The 20,981-nt window shown below is 42.5% G+C and overlaps 1 protein-coding gene across 3 annotated transcripts in view; it reads right to left on the minus strand.

Annotated features, from left to right (window-relative positions):
- Positions 1 to 20,981, minus strand: part of Cyp20a1 (cytochrome P450 family 20 subfamily A member 1) — a 47,988-nt gene that overhangs the window by 18,301 nt on the left and 8,706 nt on the right. For all 3 annotated transcript variants that reach the window (XM_076931824.1, XM_034497141.2, XM_076931825.1), the window contains 2 exons: positions 10,660 to 10,827; positions 7,206 to 7,284 (listed from right to left, as the gene is read on the minus strand). In XM_076931824.1, coding sequence (XP_076787939.1) covers positions 7,206 to 7,284; positions 10,660 to 10,827 — 247 coding nt within the window. The remainder of the gene's footprint in view (positions 1 to 7,205; positions 7,285 to 10,659; positions 10,828 to 20,981) is intronic.

Below are 20,981 nucleotides of genomic sequence, written 5' to 3' on the forward strand. Positions count from 1 at the left end.
GTGTGTTTTTCTTGGCAAATTGTCTGTGTGTTAGCTGTTAATCTGTGTTAAACATCCTGAGTTAAAAAGAGATAACATGATCGCTGGCAGAGAAAGAGATGAAGCCGCAGGTACAAGAGTGCCGCTGCAGAGCAGAGAGGCGGCAGGTCCTTTAGTAAGGGGCACCAACCGAGGTTCGGGTTTGGACAGCCCGCCTACCACATGTAGGATGCTCTCTAGATAATACCACATGGAGGGCGCCCTCGCCCAGCCCGCACTTGGTGGGAGTCAGCTCATGGTTCCCCAGCACAGCTCCCTTGAACCACCCAGCCCTGCAAGTTGGCCACTACCTAATTTGGTGTGTGTGACTGTACTGGGGACCTCGGGGTCGTTGCTGTAACAAATCGGTGGCTTTCCACCTGCCACCTATGAAGACAGATAGGGCCCAGGTGATTAAAAACCTGGCAGTAGAGTCAGGGCAGCTGGACAAACAGCACCCACAAGATTATTCACCTGAGAGTTATATATTTTTTATTAAAAAATTAATGAGTGAATAGCGCTGAGATTTTGATAAAAGAAAAAGTGAATAAGTAGCACTGGGATAAGTCACATGATGTGACTCCAGCTTAATGCTGAACCAACAAAACTGCCTGCAGACAGGTCAGACAAGTCAGGCAGGTTGCCTACTACAAAAAGTTACAGGCTGTCCTGAGTCAGAGAGCCAAAAGAATAGGCCTCCATTTTGGTACAGATACAAATTTATACTAAAAATAAGTTAGGTATCAAAGCAATAGATAGGCCAGGATCCCTCAGGCACCTAGATCTAGTGCCCAATATAGTCACCTAGATAAATCTAGTGGAAGAATACCCTCCCCCCCCCCCCCCCCCCAAAAAAAAGCCTTTCTTCCGCAAGACCCTTGCAGGTTCTGGTCATCAGGAGTGAAGAACAAGAGAAGATACCGGAAAAAGAATGTTCCCTCAGACATGGGGACCCCATCAATTGATCAGGCTGTGGTCAACAGCAGGTTACAGAAAGTAAGGGACACCCAAAGGCCCACGCCAGATCCCATTGATAGATCTTGAGAGAGAGAGCTACATGAGACCCCACTAATTTTCACCAAGGCACACGAGGTTAAGCAGGGATCAGATGAGTTGTCCACAACCTTTCTAGACATTCTGTCAGTATAGGCAAGGCTTCAGAGGCTAGAGAGACTACAAGGTAAGTCATTAAAAGGTTTAGTGTAAGTTGCTGAGAAAGTCTAGAGAAAAGGAGTGGAGAAGATAAAAGGTTTAGTGTAAGTTGCTGAGAAAGTCTAGGGAAAGAGGAAGAAAAAGAAAGATGACAGGATAAGAATTTACAGAAAGCAGAGAAGAGGGACTCCAATCAAAGGGAGATAAGAAACTCCTTGAAAAACACCAGTGTGCACACTGCAAGTGAAGGAGCCAGCTTCGGGGTCCAAGAGGGCCCCAACAAATAGAAGCCAGGGACAGGAAATCCCAGGCCTTGAAAAACTCCCCAAATGGCGAAGATATTAGCTCTGTGTGAAGATAGCGATTAAGATAGACAGGTTCCTCCTCCAGGCCAATGGGCCAAAATGTATTCATGGACTACCCAAAAAATGGTGGAGTAAGAGATGGGCTGGGTATCCCATTAATTTATGGTCATCCTAGACTGTCCCTACCCTCTGTCGGGTAGAGACTTACTCCCCAGGATGGGGGGCCCAGATACACTTCCTACCCAATGGGCTGAAACTAACTGATAAGAACTCACAGGTAGAGGAAAGACTTCTCCTACTGACTCCAGCTGGGAGCTGAAGTAACCTGCTTTACAGACAGGAGCGGTTTTCTCCATGCTGGTCAGAGACAAGCCAGCGCTGCTGTGGTGGATACAAATGTCATCTGGGCTGACTCCCCACCCCTGGGCTTGTCGGTGCAGAGAGCAACCTTGGAACTTGGGGACAACAAGAAAATCAACATCTGCATGGATAGCAGGTATGCTTTTGCCACAGCCCATGTCCGCAGGGCTATATAGCAAGAGAGAAAACCCTGATGAAGCCAGCAGCTGTAAATATTCGTTGCCCAGGACACCAAAAGGGAGGAGACTCAGTGGCCTGAGGCAATAACTGGACAGATCAAGTGGCTTGATACAGGAGCCTGTCCTGGTTATGGGCCTATGAGATGGCCTCACTTAAAACACAGAGTAAGAGAAAGAACTCAGATTGCTAACCATCCTGCTAGCTGCTATCTAGAGGAAAAGAGGCAATGGTGCACACAAGAAGGGAGAACTATACTCCCCAGAAAACAAAAGACTTACCAGGCTAAATGCACAGATGGACTCTTAAGATATGAGTGCAACCAAGCAGCCAAGAGATTTAAAGCATATAATGGACCTCACGTTTTGGGCCAAAGAAATAATAAGACAGTGTAAGATATGCCAGCAAGCAAAGGCTTATGAGACTTAGAGTAAATAAGAAAATACCTAGGAGAAAACAGCCTAGAATAGAGACCTTCCCGAGGTTTCAAGTGTCTGAGATAATTAGATCAGATAGCAGTTTTGTTTTTGTTTCTAAGGTAAGTCAGGAATTGTCAGAGATATTAGAGACTAACTAGAAGCTCCACTGTTTATACTGTCTCCAAAGCTCAGGACAGATAGAGAGAATAAACAGAACCCTAAAACTAAATTGACCTCGGGAGCTGGTGCTGGCTGGAGATTGTCCCTTGTCTCTGTTCCACACCCAGAATGTCCCTCTTGTGTGAGAAATGATTTTTCAGGCTGCTAAGAGACTGTTCCTGGTGCTGTTGATCATCCGACCTCCTTGAAGTTCACCATCACCTGTGCCTGATGCCAACTGGAGAACATCCAGATGCCTGAACAACCCCCTGCTGTTTAGCTCAAGATCTTCTGCTATTCTACCAGGCCAAAGAGCAGCAGGCCTTGACTCCTGAGACATCCTCACCCTAGAGGCACAGGGGTAATGCAACCTTAGAGGGTGGGGCTTAGGGTGTGTACACCCAAGGTTAAATGACAGCTTGTGATTCCAAGATTGAAGTTGAAATGTGAATCTAGAGTTATATAGATTTGTTCCTTTTGCAATTTCTCTTTATTATATATGTGATTATATGTGTATGTAGACAACTATGTGCCACAAAATACGTAAAAGTTTGATGACAACTTTGAAAGTGTGTTTGAAAGAAATAAAAACTTTTTGAGACCCCCCCAGAAATAAATAAATAAACTCTGTCTTCTTAACTCCATGGCTCCTCTCAAAGTAAGGATCATTCACTCATCGAAAGACAGAAATAGACATGAAATAATCAGAAAAGTAAATTCTCAAGCGAAATTCTCAGACAAAAGCAACTGATAACCAATGGCCACTAAAACTATGCTTCATTCCTGATCTTGGCTGACCTGTCCCTTCACTGGTGATATTAAAACTCGCTCTCCAGGACACACTGCTTGCAATGGCTCCCAGGACTGGCACTCAATGGCTGCTACACTCCCCCCTTTCCTGCTTGTCTGGCTTAGTCTCATTTTAACCCGTTCATGGCTCTTGAATGTTTTAAGGAGGGAATGTCCAAGGACTGTGTTGTTACTTACGTCTTTTTCCTTTCTTCCTTTCTTTTTTCCTTTCCTTCCTTCCTCCCATCCATTCCTCTGTCCCTCTGTCTGTCCATTTGTTTGTCTGTTTTAAGACAGGATCTCCCTGTTTGGCCTAAGATGGCCTAGAACTCATTAGATTGTGGGGAGATGGACCTCCCTTTTAATCTGTATTTGCTATCTTGGTAATCTCTGGTCTCAAGATTTTAAAGCTATATAACAAATACTTCCAAACTTTTATTTCTAGTAAGGACCTCTTTTTCTCCAAACTCCAGATTCATAAATGTAACTGCAAACTCAACATCTCCACTTAGATACCTGAAGCATATTAAATGTAGCACTCAACATACTGAGCTCTTGATCGGTCTGCAAAACTGCATCTTCCCAACCTTCCGTCTCATTTACTAGTAATTTTATTCTATAGTTACTCTGGCTTAATGGCCTTGTCTTTTCCTCTCTTTTACTCCCTAGTTAACCATTAGCCAGTTGATGGTTGTCCTCAAAGCACAGAATTTTCTATTGCTCCCCTCATGTTTCTGTCCCTTGTTACCTGCTGCTTAGCACCTAGTCCAAGCCTTAGTCTCTTCCTAGCCTGCTTCATTGCAAGAGCGCCTGAATTACTCCCTCTGCCTCTGTCCTGGAGTCTCATCTATCACTGGAAACCAAGAGTTGAAAACAAACAAACTACTCTGCAGGAGCTCCACCCCATACTTCTAGCCTCCTTCAGGATAACTACATTGTAGCCTCTCCAGCGCACACCTCTAGCCTCCTTCCGGCCTTACTGGCAACATTGTCAGGATAACTACATTGTAGCCTCTCCACCCGGGCAGGATAACTACATTGTAGTCTCTCGAGCACATACCACTAGCCTCCTTCTAGCCTCACTTTTTACCTTTTTACTCCCTATAAATTTACTAAGATCATTTCTTATTTCTTCCAGCTAGAATGAGGTACCACAAAAATTCTTCTTATTCATCAACATCTCCAAGGACCTAACCTATACCAAGACAGTATAAATCTTGACCAAAGAGTAAGATTTAAACAACTGACTACACATTAATGACGGAAAGGAGGCGTTGCCGATGGTGTAATGCAGTAATTCCCACACTGCCACACATTGGGATTACCTGGGAGGAATTTCTAAAAATAGTAAAACACATGTCACACTTCATAGTAATTGAATCTAAGTGGAGGTAGAAACCAGGTTTCAATATTAAAACAAAACAACACAAAACTGTGGTGTAACGAAACTTGGGAATTATTGTATATCTGAAATATAGTTTTTGCAAAGGGGAATTAACCTAAGCACATCCATCAAGTGATGAGAATGACAATGAATACTATCACAGGGGATGTATCAAACTGAATTTTAAAAGCCTCTGGTGGGTGTCAGGATGAGCCCTAGGACAACAAGCATGAGCACAGGATGTTTTGTGGCCTGGGCACACATTGGGAACCAGCACACAGTAGGCCATAATTAAATACTTTAGAGAAGCCTATGAAGCAATAGCATTGTGTATGAAAAATAATCTTGCTATCGTGAAGTCTTTTTCCCCCTGAGGAGATGGGTTTCTAACTCCTGAACTTAAACTGACGATCCTCTTGCCTCAGTGTACCAAGTAACTGAGAACACACATGCACACCACTGTGCAGGATCTGTGTTTCGATTACCCTGTCTGGTTCCAAAAAAAAAAAAAAAGAAAATGAAGCAGGTCAGAATAAAATATTAACACATGGGGCTTGGATTGCTCAGTAAAGTGTTTGCTATACAAGCATGAAGACTGTAGAGAGCCTATCTTATGCATTGTATGGATGCATCACCTGTCAATTAAAAAGCCTATGGCCTATGGCTTAGGCAGTAAATGGAAGGTGGGACATCCGGGAGAAGTAAGGATTATGAGATAGAGCCAGGGCATGGGAGGTCTTCGGGAAAGATGTGATGAGACGGACGCCTGGTACCTGAGCACAGGTAACCAGCCACCTGGCAGAATGTGGGTTAAAATAATTAGGTTATTTTAGTTATGACCTAGTCAGAGTAGAGCCTAGCTATATGGCCAAGGTATTTATAAATATATTTTGAGTCTGAGTCTTATTTCTGGGAGCACAGGGCTTGGAGGAAGAACCAGGGCTTAACTACAAGGACTTTGATCCATATCCCATTGCTTATGGAAAGAAGAAAAAAGGCACTGGGCAGGTTGAGACAGTCACTGGGGCTTGCTGGCTTGCTAGTCTTGCCTAGTTAGTGAGTTAGTCTAGGCTCAGAGCTTAAGGACAAGAGTGACAGAAGACGATATCGGACATCAGAGTCAGGTTTGCCCAGCAAGCATTTACCCACGGAGCCGTTTGATGGCCAAGCCACTTATTTTTTGAGAGGTCTTTCACTGGACATAGAGGTTGGTATTTCAGCTAGACTGTCTGTCTGGCAAGCCCTTGGATCCACCCGCTTCCTCAAGTGCTGAAGTCACACTGTGCACCACCACGCCTGGACTCTGCATGGCCACTGGAAATCTGACTCAGGTCAACCTGCTTGAGCAGCCAGTGCTTCACCAGCTGAGCTGTGGTCTCCCAGCCGTACAAAAGACGGCTTTTCTATACAAATTTTATTTTTTAGTTTATAACTTTACCAATTGTCTATTTTTTATTTGTGCATGTGTGTGTGTGTGAGCACACATGTGTGAGTGTGTGCAGGTGCCCTTGGAGGTAAGAAGATATCAGATTCCTTGGAGCTGGAATTAGAGGTGTTTATCATCTTTGTAACATGGATACTAGGATATAAACAACTTAAGTCATTTCTCCAGCTCCTGTATATAAATCTTATAAATTACTACCATAAAACTTAGAAAATACTTTACTCAATTTTATAATGACAGTTTTTTGGGGTTTTTTGTTTGTTTGTTTTTGCTGTTCTTACAGAGGACCCAGGTTCAGTTCTTAGCACCCACAGCTCACAATTGTCTGTAACTACAGCTGCAGAGGATCTGACTTCTGGCCTCTGTGAGCATGTCTTGCAAGTGGTACACAGAGATGTACATGCAGGCAAAACACTCATACATAGCAAATAAAATAAGATTTTTTTTTTAAACTTCACAAATAATATTTCTTCTTTTAGAAAATGTCACCCCTTGTTTATTATTCATAATACATACTAGTGAATGCCTTTCTGGTGTCCCCTTATGCTTTCCACAAGTTGTGTACTGTGTACTCACTGTACAGTGAGTACCAGCTTCTACTTCCTGCATTTCTTATCTTTCACTGAAGAAAAACCATCACTGAATGAAACATAGAAGGAAAAAGGACCCAGAAAATATAGATGACCAATGATCTCGCCATCAGAGATAAGACAACTAAAATCATGGCACGTACCTTTGAATATATATTAAAATTTGAAGGTGAGACCTTGGCTCTGGATTCAAGGTAGACTACTTGTACTTTGTACTACCCCAAAACCAGTTTATTAACAGTGGCTAAACTAGCTGGGCATACATGGTGGCGCACGCCTTTAATCCCAGCAGGTGGATCCCGGAGTTCAAGGCCAGCCTGGTCTACAGAGTGAGTTCCAGGACAGTCAGTTTCAAGACAGAGAAACCCTGTCTTGAAAAAACAACAACAAAAGAGTGGGTAAGCTTACCCTCTTGATACTGTTTTTTCCGAGTGGTGTTTTTATCAAGTGACCCATCTAGAAAGCCTTTTCCAATCTCAGACCACACCTAAAAACAAGAAAGCATGTAAGTACTACATAGTTACAGATTTCCTACATATTGTTGAGTGATGTAAACTGTTCAGATCTGAACATCTAAGCCCTTCCTTTTCAGATGGCTGTATGATCATTTGGTCCATAATTTCTGAGAACAGGGTTCAGATTTTTTTTTTAAATTATTTCAATCAAGGCTCTTTCAAACTAATTTCAGCTGGCATATGAAAACTTTCCTTTCTTAAAAGCAGCACATATGAGGGAGAGGATGTAGGTTGGTTGGTAGAGCATTTATCTCAGATAGAGGGAGGAGAAATTCAAGGTCATCCTTGGCTACATAGAGACCAGCCTGGGCTACATGAGACCCTTGCCTTATGTTCCCCACCACCCTCAAATCCACCCCATAAACAAGGTGAAGAGGAGGAAAAAGAAACAGAGACCAAAAGGCAGCAGAGTGAGTCTTTGGGTTTTTATTATATGTATCTTATCCCCTCAGATAGGAGGGTACTAAATAAGTCACAAGTAATCATCAATTTTTATTTCACTGGAGATACTGATAAACATTAACATCAGCCTAGCAAATGTTAAAATTTAGTGTAAGATTTGAAGACAATAAGCAGAAAAATAGCTTCTAATCTTTCAAAACTGGTCATTAAACAAAAGCCTTAACTTAGTAACAATTCAAAAACTATGAAAAAAAGAGAAAAAAACACACTAATGAGTGGGTGAATAATAATAATAATAATAATAATAATAATAATAATTATTATTATTATTATTATTATTAGAGACATAGTTTTTCTATATAGCCCTGGCTGTCCTGGAACTCACTCTGTAGACCAGGCTGGCCTCAAACTCAGAGATCCGCCTGCCTCTGCCTCCCAAGTGCTGGGATTAAAGGTGTGAGTCACCACTGCCTGGGTGAATATTTTTAAAATAATAGTTTAATCAAGTGTTTCTAATGCTTACCTTAAAATTACTGCAAATTGAGTAAGCCAGGTAGTGATGGCTCACACCTTCACTCCCAGAACTCAGGAGGCAGAGGCAGGAGGATTGTTGTGAGTTCAAGGCCGGCCTGGTTTACAGAATGAGTTCCAGGACAGCAAAGGCTACACAAAGAAACCTTGTCTCAAAAAATGAAACCCCACAAAAGTTATTAATGTGCATATTTCAGAGTATTTGAATGTAAAAATTAAATTAGCAAAAAGTGGAGATAGCTCAGCTAACAGATCATTTGCCTTATATGCATAAGCACCTAAGCCTGACTGCCACACAGAAAAGCAGAGGACTGGAGAAAAGGCCCAGGGGTTGAGAGTGTTTGCTATACAATCATGAGGACCAGAGTTTGATACCCAGCATCCCTGTAACAGGCAGAATCCCTGTAACTCCAACATCCTCTTCTAGGCTCCATGCATGCACAAGTGCACCACTGCACATGCATGCACATGAACTAATGATATAAAAGCAAACAACATCCTTTGTTCTGAGACAGGGTTTTTCTGTGTAGCCTTGGCTTGACCTAGAACTTACTCTGTAGACCAGGCTGGTCTCAAACTCAGAGATCTGCCTGCCTCTGCCTACAGTGTACTGGGATTAATGACATGTGTTACCACCGCCCAGCTAAAATAAATATTTTTAAGTGGCTAGTTTTATGTCAACTTGACACAAGCTAGAGCCATGGGAGAGGAGGAGCCTCAGCTGAGGAAATGCCTCCATGAGATCCAGCTGTAAGGAACTTTCTTAATTAGTAATCAATATTCCCAGCCCATTGTGGGTGGTGCCATCTCTGGGCTGCTGGTCCTGGGTTCTATAAGAAAGCAGAGTGAGCAAGTCATGAGGAGCAAGCCGGTAAGCAGCACCCCTCCATGGCCTGGGCATCAATTCCTGCCTCCAGGTTCTAGCCCAGTTTGAGTTCCTTTCCTGACTTCCCCCAGTGATGGACTATGATGTCAAGTGTAAGCTGAATAAACCCTTTCTTCCCTGACTTGCTTTTTGTCATGGTGTTTTGTCACAGCAACAGCAACACTGACTAGAACAGTGGGACTGGTGATGCTGGGTTGTAATCACAGCACTGGGGAGGTAGAGACAGGAGGATCCCTTGCTGGGCAGACTGGTGAGCTCCAGAAAAGTGAAAAGACCCTGTCTCAAAGGAGACAGATGACATTCTTGACGATGGTATCTGAAGTTGTCCTCCGGCCTCCACACACATACATGCACACACATGCACACACATGTACCCAATAACACATATGTGTTAAACAGTAACAGGGTAGTAACCTTCAGTTCCTGGTGATTTTTGTTTAGAACACATTGTTTTAACTATTAAATCTGGCATGGTTGGTACATCCCTTTGATCTCAGTAGAGGCAGGCAGATCTCTGTGAGTCTGAGGCTAGCCTGGTCTACATGGCAAGATCCAGACCCTGTTTCAAAAAAAAAAAAAACAGAAAAAAAAAAACTTGTTCAACCTGTTTTGTAGACTTAAATAATGTAAAGGATAATTTCTCAAACCTGAGAAGTGGTAGGGTTCATGACCTAAATATGATTTTAAAAAATAAGTTAATCTCTTGTTGAAACTAATTTTAAAACTCCACTTGTGAGTATAAGAAAGACAATGTTACTCAGTTTAGACTGAATTAGTCTTGTTGCTAATCACGTTCACCTCATTAGCGTCCTCATGCTCCACTGGCTGCGCTGAACTTCTTTCTACGTGGGACACGATATACTTCTATTAGCTTCTAGCTTTTCTCTTCCTTCTAGGATTTAATATTACTTTAACATACTGGTTAAGTTTTAAAATTCTGTCTTTAATCATATACTTTTTACATATCAAAAAGTATTTACCTAAAGAGAAAAAAATCACATTCACACACACATTCACACACACAGACACACACATACTCATACACACATTCACACACACAGAAACACACACACACATGCACACACACACACACACATTCATACCACACACACACACAGCACCAATTATCTTAGCTTTCGTTGAAGATGCTTAAATCTTGAGGCACACATCTGGGGAGTTGGCTCAGTTGGTAAAATGCCTGCTATGCAAACGTGAGAACCTCAGTCCCAGCATCTACACAGAAAGATAGGCATGTCGATCGCACACCTATAACCCTATGCTGGAAGGATGGTCACAGCCTAGGCACTCCCTGGCCAGTCACCCATGAGCTTGGGGAGAGATACTGTCTCAAAAATTAGACAGAACATATAAGAAGAAGATACCATCACATACATGGGTATACATGTACAAATGCATACACACACACACACACACACACACTCACACACACCCCTTCTTTAGAGGTAAAGTCAGCATTCAACTACTCGGCCTGGTGAAAGAATCACTTCGAATGTTTTCCTCTACTCACTGTGCCATGAATCTTTTGGAATCGGATGACTTCCTGTTCATCTTCAAACGTGCTACCCAGTACCATCCGTGTGACAAACTTCAAAGCAAAACTGAGCATATGCTGGCTCAGAGGTATGTGCTGGGTCTCTGGGTAGGACAGCCATTTATCTAATAATTCTTCTGAAAGCTGAAAAGAACAGAAAAATAACACTTTCTTTTTCACTCTCTAAGTCTTACAAGGGAGTCAGTAAGATGGTCATGTCGTACATACACTGTGTAACCAAGCTAAGCATGCAGGGATTTCCGGCTGTGTCTCAGTCTCAAACTTCAATGATTTGGCCTTAAGTTCAGTAAAAAAAAAAAAAAAGCTGATTGCTAAAATAAGACAAAATAAACACACAACAACAAACACAGACAGTACAAGCTAAAAATTCAAGATGGAAAATATTTTTACATCTAATAAATTTTAAGCAGAATAAAAAAAATTAATGTCTGATTTCAAACAATAGAGATTTATCAAAGTGGCGGCGACTCCACCCACAAACACGCATATGTCAAAGTGCTAGACATTGCTCTAAAAAGAGGAACCTTTCAGAGCCTCTGTCAGCCTCTCACTCCCACAGACTTCAAATCCCCTGCGAAATAAAAACTATGTAGTAAAAGACTAGAAACTTTACAGCAAAGCAAAGCAAACCCTCCATGTTGCCTTCGGCTGTGACCCCGCAAAGCACTTGCAGTGACTGCCTAACCTCAAGTTCAGATTCTGCACAGCTGAGCTGGGACCGCACTCCTCCCTACTCTGCACGGTTGTGAGAGATAATTAGACCCGTGTCACGTGAAGCAGTAAAGACCTCAGTGTGGCACAGGCTAGAGCTATGCCTCCTTTTAATGAGTTACGATTAAGTTCTGTAAGAAAGAGAATAAATATTCGATACAAACATATTTAGCATCTCTTAGGAATATACCTCCTTAAAGGGAACATTTGGAATATAAAGTTAATCATTGGAAAAACAGTCCTTAAACGAATTCCAAAGTGCCAGGTTGACATTTTTTACAATAACTTCGAAACTACTTCCAGGCCAATGGTGTAGCTGGGTGGGAGAGCACATACCCAGCATGCACCAGATCCTGGGTTCAATTCCCAGTACCACAAACAGACAGGACAAAAACATCAATTTCATGCCACCAACGAAGTAATCCCACATATAGCAGTCTCTCTTCCCCTAAGGATCTCTAGCTGCTCTAGAAATATTAAGTGGAGAGTTCTGGAAACCATTTCTAAGTTTTACACTGCATGCTGTTCGGAGAATTGTGATGAAATCTCATACAGTCCTGCTCTCTCCCCTGTCCAGGATGAGAATCTAACACATAGCACACTGGAGCTGTGTCCGACCCAAGCTCTGCTGCCGCTGACAAGCAGAGAAAAAGACCTTCTATGAGAGTTGATGCTGTGCAAATTTGGGAGAATTCATTAAGATCAGAGTCTGTGCTCCTAGGTGGGGGCTACGTATCACCAGCATGCTGACTCATGTGCATGCCCACAGATGGACCACATGCTCAGAAATACCTGAAGGCCCTCAGCTTTCACATCTGGCAGACACCAACATCTGTACAAGCAGGAAGTAAAAGTTAAGGTTCGATATAAAGAACCTGATAAGTGTTAAGGGCTCCCAGCACAAAGCCAGTCTACAACCACTGACAGAGATTCCCTTTTCTCTTACCTCCTTTTTCTTTCTTTCTTCCTTTCTTTTTTTTCTTTCTTTTCCTTTTTTTTTTTTCTTTTTACTTCTTGTTTTGGTGTTTTGAAACATGGTTTCTCTATGTAGCGCTGACTGTTGTGGAACTCACTCTGTGACTAAGCTGGCGTCAAATGCAGAAATCTGTCCGCCCTTGCCTCCTGAGCGCTGGGATTAAAGGCACGTACAACCACGGCTGGTGCAGCATTTCCTACTTCTCTCCCTGGCATCAAGCTTTGTGATGAATCTGTCAAAACCCTAGCTGAACACTAAGATATGGAAACAGATACCTCAGAGTCTACAAAGACAGTTTAGGAAAGACTGAATGAACAACTAACAACAATCCCACACTCAGCTAGTGCAAAGCCCAAGCAAGTGGAGAGCATGCTGTCAAGAGCGGCCACACACAAGTGTGTGGCTTGAAATTCCAGAAATTCGAGGCATACAAATAAAGAAGAAAGCTCGCTGATCCACAGGAATAAACACCCCAGGGAAACGTGTATGAAGACGTGGAGGCAATGAGGCAGAGAAGAGTAGGCCTTTCTCTTGGTGTTTTCCTTCTGTTTGTCTTGTTCAGTTCCAATGACAGTTTTATCTTATTATAGTTTCTTTTGTTATATTTTATTATTATCTCTTAGGAGCCTGTTTGTTTTCTAGTGAGACAGAAAGGAAGTGGGTCTGTATGGGGGGGGGTGGGAAGGAAAGGCTCTGGGAGGATTAGAGGGAGGGGAAACCATGATCAGGATATGTATATGAGGGAAAAAAATCTACTCTCAATTAAAAAAAAAAAAAATCTATGTATATAAAACTTCAAAACATGAAAAAGGAATAGACTTTTATATCAGTTAGGTTAAATTGTAGGCAAAGAACAAAAGAAAACTAGGCTAATGAAATCTCAACAAGCCGGGCGGTGGTGGCGCACACCTTTAATCCCAGCACTTGGGAGGCAGAGGTATGCGGATTTCTGAGTTCGAGGCCAGCCTGGTCTACAGAGTGAGTTCCAGGACAGCCAGGGCTACACAGAGAAACCCTGTCTCAAAAAACAACAAACAAACAAACAAAGTGGGCTTAAGCAGACAGCTTTAAGCCGTCAGTGAATTAGTGACCAAATAAAGTCAGAAGACAGCACCCTTAGGCCCATACGAATGAGCAGACTCTAGGACGGACACAAATAATGGAAAAGACAAGCATGAACACAGCCCAGCACATGGCTGACAAAAGCTCCCAGGAAAGTCAAATGGGATCATGTTTTAACAACTGAGCAGGCACATAAGAAAACCCAACCTTAACCACATCCACAGTATACACTGATAAACTGAAAATGGACAAGACCTGAACATATAAGGAAGAGACAAGTAAGTACACTGAACGATCCCTGAGGGGTGAGAGCACGCATTCTTACAGAACACCCAGGTTCAATTCCCAGCACCCACACGGCTCCCAGCCTGCTGTACCTCCTGCTTCAAGGGACCTAATGCTCTCTTCTGACCTCCAAAACACCAGACCTGCACATGGTACCCAGATATGCATGCACGCAAGCTAAATATTTATAAATAAATCTTAAAAAGGATCTTATTGATGACAACTCAGAGGTTATAGAAAGAAGAGAAAATCATGCTACCTGCTGTGGAAAAACTTTCCCTCTTGAAATGTGTGCATGCGTGCGTGCGTGCGTGCATGTGTGAATTTTTAAAAGTCATTCTTTGTTCAAAAAGTTATTATATATATCCCATGCTCAGATAATACAAACTTTTGAGCAAGGAAAAAATGTTGCTAGCAGTTTATTTAAAACTTGTGAACCTTTAAAAATAAAAAAAAATGTAAAAGTTCTTTCATAAAGCCATATGGTATTGACATCATTTTTATGGTGGTTTTTTTTTTTTTTTTTTTTTTTGAGAGTTATTTTGGAAATGTGTTATAAGCTAGGAAAATGCTTTTGGACAGTTATTTTTCTTAAAAGAGTCAAAACCATTTCTTGGGCTAAAAGAAAAGTTAAGTATTTTCATTATATGTGTGTTTATCTAGACTGCCAGTAAAACAAATGTGTACTCAAAGGAAGACAAAATAAAACATCACACAAAGCAACCAAACAAGTAAGATGATCAGCCTCACTCATTATTAGGGAAATGCAAATTAAAACCATGTGAGACACGCTGGGTTCCACTGGAGTAGCTAAAAGCAAGCAATGCCAGTCCAAAATGGAGTCTTTCAAAACATGGGGGAAAGGGGAGTGACCACGCACACACACACACACACACACACACACACACACACACACACACACAGAGAGAGAGAGAGAGAGAGAGAGAGAGAGAGAGAGAGAGAGAGAGAGAGAGAAAGGACATACTTTCCTCTTCATTTCATAGGGCTTCAAGAACCTGGGTATCAAAACCTGACAGAAACATTAAGAAAGGATTCCAGGCATGGTAGTGCATGCCTTTAATCCCAGCACTTTGGAGGCAGATAGAGCTCTGTGAATTTGAGGACAGCCTGGTCTACAAAGCAAATTCCAGGACAGACAGGCTATAAACCCTGTCTGGAAAAACTAAACCAAACCAAACCAAACAAACAAAAATCATAAGAAAGAAAAAGAAAGAAAGAAAGCAAGCAAGCAAGCATGCATCTACACCAATTTCCGTCATGAAGACAGAGGTCAAAATTTAACAAAACCTAAGAAGTCAAATGTGGTCAAGACCAGCCACCTAGAAGCACCACCTTAAAAGGAGAACACAGAAGGAAAGAAATAAAGAGAAGCATTAACTGAATCAGAACATTAGAAACAAAGGTTGAGGCTGTAGTTGGTTGGTGGGGCACATGCTCTGGGAGAGGAAAGAATTTGAACAAATAACATGGAAGGGAAGGGATTCACAGAAAACACTGAAAAGACGGAAGACCTTGTACCACTTCTCCATTCATTATGTCCTCTATCAGTTCATTGGTTTTTGTCTGCTACGTATTTGTCCTTGGGCTGGAGAGATGGCTCAGTAGTTAAGAGCACTGACTGCTCTTCCAGAGGTTCTGAGTTCAATTCCCAGCAACCACATGGTGGCTCACAACCATCTGTAATGGGATCCGATGCCCTCTTCTGGTGTGTCTGAGGACAGCTACAGTTTACTCACATACATAAAATAAATAATTCTTAAAAAAAGAAAAAATTGTATTTGTCCTTTGCGCTGTGGCATGATATCACGCTAACAGCAGAAAATACCAGAGAGAAATGTTCAGAAAGGAAGTCTTGCTTCCTGTTAGGACCTAGGTAAAGTATTAAGACCTAGATGGAACACTAAGGCCAGGTAACAGTTACCTGGCTAGCCTGCCATTATAAGGGAACTTTCTCATATGTTTCTGCTGTTACTAGGAAACTTTCTAATGCCAATACTAATTACATATTCTGTTGTGTTCTCTGCCCTTGCAAACTAATCACAATAGAGTCAGTAGAACTGTTTTGTATAGTTACAAACACACAAAAAGTTAAAAACACAAAAAGCTTGGACCCAAACCAACCACCCAATAAACAGCACGGCCTGCCTGCACCTGTATATAAGCTTTTATGATATGAGCTGCCCCGGGACGTTCCCCAACATAAGAGAGGAGACACCTGCACCAATATAAGAAACTATCTGGACTAAGACTTCCATTTTGAGTCGTGGCCAAGTAAAGTTTAAGTTCCCAAGACCTCCCTGGGAACTGACATCCGACTTGACAGAAAGAAACACGTGTGTAGGTAACTGATATCCTGGCTGGCAAGTTAAGACATGAATGTTAGACAAGTATCATCTTGGTAAACAAGTTAAGACATGAGTGTTAGACAAGGCAAGTCCCCTGCCACAGCTGAATACCCCAACCAACGGGAGCAGGATGAGTGTACAACTAAGACATGTTCCTACGGAAACCCCCTATCTCTAAATCCTGAATAGTGAAACAACTTGGCAGATGTTTGTGGATTTGGGGCTTAAGAACCCTGTAGGATCTTAACTCAAGGTCATGGTTCAGTTCCTGAATCTGGACCATGGCCTTGGTCAACCAGTCTTGGGGCATATGTTCAATAAGCTATCTCTGTCTGACTGAGATCGGTGTTCTTGTGGTTTGTGAGGCAATTCCTGGACCCCAACACTTCCTGGGTCCCTGGCACTTGCTCAGCAGGTTTTTACAAAGCCTGAGGCTTTCCAGTGCCTCTGTCTGCAGTACATTGGCAAGCTCTCACCTCAGCTCTGCCATAAAGGGGCCCCGACTCCTGTAGAACCACCCTCAGTGATTCAAGCCCCTCTCTGGTCTTTCACAGAGACCTGCAGCCAGCAGCTTGTTTTGCTGTCCGCTAGGAAAGCTATTCCTCAGGGAACCATCTTTCTATGAACAGCCCTCCCCAGAACCCTAGAGCACAGTGCACTAGAGGAGGTTTCCAGTGCATTTTCATGTGGGTCACAGAATCGTACATGTGGTTCCCAGCTATGGACATGTTTAACAGGGACTGGATCACTGCTGGGACGGGATCTCCTGGAACCCTCTCAGATCCCCGGAGCTGCTGACCGCTCATTTATCTGCTGTTCTACGGTCTCTGGAGCCTTCTGTTCTGAACAGACACTCTTATTACTTCAATCTATTATTTTTACACTAAGCTCTCTGTATTCAATTAATTGTAAGCTTTAGTTCTCTGACTGGACTCACTGACAGTTATAGAAATGATAACCAAGAAAAATATAGGCCAGCTATGACTCATTAGATAAAGGCTTTTGTCAACACAACCTGAGTTTGATCCCGGGAACTTACACAGTAGAGCTCCCTCAAATTGTACACACACACACACACACACACACACACACACACACACACACACACACGTATAAAAGGCCCAGTGTCTGATATCTAAAACCAGGAGAAAATGGATATCTCAGCTGACATGAAGAGTAAATTCCCTCCTCCTCTTCCTCTTCTTCCTTCTCTTCTTCCCCCCCCCCTCCTGCCCTCAACAAATTGACTGATGGCCACTTTCACTGGTATTCACAGCCTCTGGAAACACCTCTCGGATGCACTTGGAATGAATGTTTCACCAGCTGTCTAGGCATGCTTTAGCTCAACTTCATTCGCAGGCAAAGTCAAACATCACATGGTCCTTAACAGGAACAAATGCTTTTGACGCCGAGAGCTTGGACATCTAGCCTTGAAAACTGTGAATTCAGCTGGGCGCATGCACATGCCTTTAAGTTTGGTTCTCAGGAGGCGGAGGAAGGCAGATCTCTTTGTTTCAAGGCTAGCCTGGTATATATAGTGAGATCCAGGCCAGCTATACAGAGTGAGACCTGGCTTCAAACAAAACAAAACAAAACACTGGTGCTGAATTATATTTTCCCTAGCAAACGGACACACCATCTGTGGGGAGCAGGCTCTGGGCATCAAGCCTGTGGTCTTGTGTTTTCTAGGTAAAAACTGAGTTACAGCCTCAGACCTATGTCATCTTAACATAGCTCCCCAGGTCAATAAATAAATACCTCTGCTACCCCTTTTAATCATTTCATTCTAACCTATTATATAGATTGACTATTGTTTATTTAGTTAATGTGGCATAGTTCTGGAGCCTCAAGCCTTTGACAGCACTATGTGCTATAGTCTCAAAGCTCCTCAGTCCAAAAAATAAAAGCAACAGTGCCAACATTGCTTCATCTGACTTGAATGATTTTAGTTATTTGCTGTTTACGCCTCCCTCCACACCGGGCATTCTTATTCCTATTTTTCTACCTTTTCTTCAGGTTGTAAAGGAGCTTTGTCACATGGCTGGTTTGCCAAAGAACCCTGGGCGATCACACAGTGAGGAGACTGAGTATCAACTCTTCTCTTTTTTAAGTCACTTATCTCACAAGCTGGGCTGTGATCTGTTCATGCTTTAACATAGTAGTTCTCACAATTCCTAAAGCTGAGACCCTCTAAACACAGCTCCTGATCTGTGGTGACCCTAACCATAACAGTATTTTCATTTCTACAGCCTGAATTCTGGTGGTGTTACGAAATCACAGTGAGCCCTGTAAAAAAATTGTTCGACCGCCAAAAAGGTTATGACCCACAGATGGAGGCCCACTGCCTTAATCCACCTGCTTTGTGGGACTCCACAAAGTAATGCATACATTATAACTGACACGCTCAGCCCTTTTTCCGTTCTCTCGTCACGCATAACTAGTTCATCCGTTAGATTACATGAATCCCTTTTAGTGAATGTGGTTAACAGGTGGGAATTCTAGTAAGGTCTGTTTGATAATTCAGTATTATATACTGACTTAATACTAGCAGAAATGTCCAAATAGAAAACAAATGTTTCATTTTTCTAAGAGGCATCTTTCAAACCTCTCGTGTTCTGTCATGTGTGGTCAAGGTACACTAACAGGGATGACAGTTGTCGGTTGATCCCAGTGATGGTCACAGGAGTATATATCTACACTGCAAGATTTAATTACCAGATATCCTCACATAAGTGAATCACATGTGCATGACGGAGGAACTGTCAAGACCCCAAAATATGTGCTGTCACACAATAACTTACAAACGTCCTCAAATAATCACATTAAAATACTATGGTAATTTCAACTAACATAACTGTATGACAGAAAAATTAGCTGTAAGTTATACCTGGAGGCAGGAGTAGAGTTTACCAGACAGGATTCAGAATTTGTTTGTTGAAACAGCCTCAGCCATCCATGACAGCAGATGAGCCCAGTATGGGCCACATAACAAGTTCCAAGACAGCCAGAGCTACACAGAGACCTTGTCTTGAAAAGAAAGAAAAGAGAAGTTCACACCTCCCTGTCTCATTCTCACCAGGCATACACCAACCGATGAGATCATGGACTTCAATGAGCTGTTCATGAAAAAATAAGTGATTTTTAATGATTACCATAAGATTACTAATGTGTTTTGTTTTGTGTTTATTTTCCTGTTTGTTTGTTTCTGAGACAGGGTTTCTCCATATAGCCCTGGCTGTCCTGGAACTCATTCTGAAGACCCGGCTGATCTTGAACTCAGAGATCTACCTGCCTCAGTCTCCCGAGTGCAGGGATTAAAGGTGTTCGCCTTTAACTGTCGTATTGAAGAGTATAATAAAATTAGCCAAGCAAATCTACATGAGGAGAGGACCAAGCTACAAGGAGGCAGTATAGCCTTGAAGGTAGGACATACGTGCTCTGAGACCAGACTGCTGACGATCTTAGACAGACTACCTGGTCGCTTCATCTGGAAAACAGGGAAATAATAATATCTACCTACAAAACTATCAAGGATTAAGTGAGTTAATATAACCAATTAACTTAAAATGTTTGGCTACTAATATCTGTACTACCCTATCAGTTAAGCAAATTTTACAGTCTAAAATCCAGAAGAACTTGTTTCATCAGAACATAGCCCAAAGGACTTGCAAAAAGCAGTACAAGAGCTCGAAAGAGAGGGTAGACACTCAACAGAATTCAAGTGGAGATTTATGCCGGAGCACAGAGGGTGAAGTTAGAAGAATCAGTCATGGACCACACAACTCAGATCTGGACCAAGGACACTAAGAAGCCGAATGGTTTACTGTGGTGATGTGAAGCATGTAACTAACTTGCTTTAAGGTTGTAGCTCTGGTAATTTGTGCTGTTCTGCCTGACAGAAGAGAAGCTGGGGGCGGAAGGCAAAGCTCTCACAGAGTGCTGCTCAACACTTCCTTGCCGGCTGGTCACTTAACGACATCTATTTACTTACTACTTAGCTAGTTATTTTTCTGAGACAGGGCCTCCATAAACTACCCAGACTAGTATCAAACTCAGCTTTGCTATGATTCCCAATAATATATATTAATATATGCTGAGATTATGATTTATCTATATGGATAGTTTTTTATAACAATCATGTTACCTTGATAAATTATTTTTATAGGTCAAAGGTGAGTAGATTAGCTCTAGATTGAAGGAAGAATTCTTAGGGCTAGGCAACAGAACACTGCCTAAGATGTGTGAGGTCCTTGAATTAATATCAGCACTGCAAAGGAAGAGAGGGAAAGAAAGAAAGAACCCAAAAGCTTACAATCAAGAGAATGGTAAGGCATAAGGAAGGCCGACATATTAGGACTCAGCAAAGCAGGTAGCAGGCGCTGGGCTGGACAGCAGTGGTAAGGATGCAGGCAAGCACGGGCAGCTGCTGACCAGTAACATGCACTGCTCAGCTAAGAGCCTTTAGGGGCAGAAAAGAAATGGTTTGTGTTTAGGCTTGAACATGAGATGTCCCCCAGAATGTTCATGGATCGTGAAAGCAGTAAATTTTTTTAAGTTCATATTCATGGGCTATTGGGAGGTCAGGACTTCGGAATGTGTCTGTGAAGGTGTGTGGGCCCTGCCCTGCCCCGCCCCGCCCCTCTCCTCCCCGCCCCTGTCTTGCCCCTGCTTCCTGGATGCTTCAGGTCATCTGTCTTCCTTCACCTGCTTTCCCACCAGGCTTCTTCCTGTTATCCCAGTCTGAAGAGCAGTGGAGCCAGCCAGCCCAGTAGAAGCCTCAAAACCATCAAACAAAATACATTCTGCCTCCCTTACAGTGTTTGCCAGGCACTTCTCCTAGGCAACAAAAAGTGACTGCTACAGTATGGGCGAGTGCT

The sequence above is a fragment of the Arvicanthis niloticus genome, chromosome 3 (assembly GCF_011762505.2).
Source record: "Arvicanthis niloticus isolate mArvNil1 chromosome 3, mArvNil1.pat.X, whole genome shotgun sequence".
Lineage (NCBI taxonomy): Eukaryota > Metazoa > Chordata > Mammalia > Rodentia > Muridae > Arvicanthis > Arvicanthis niloticus.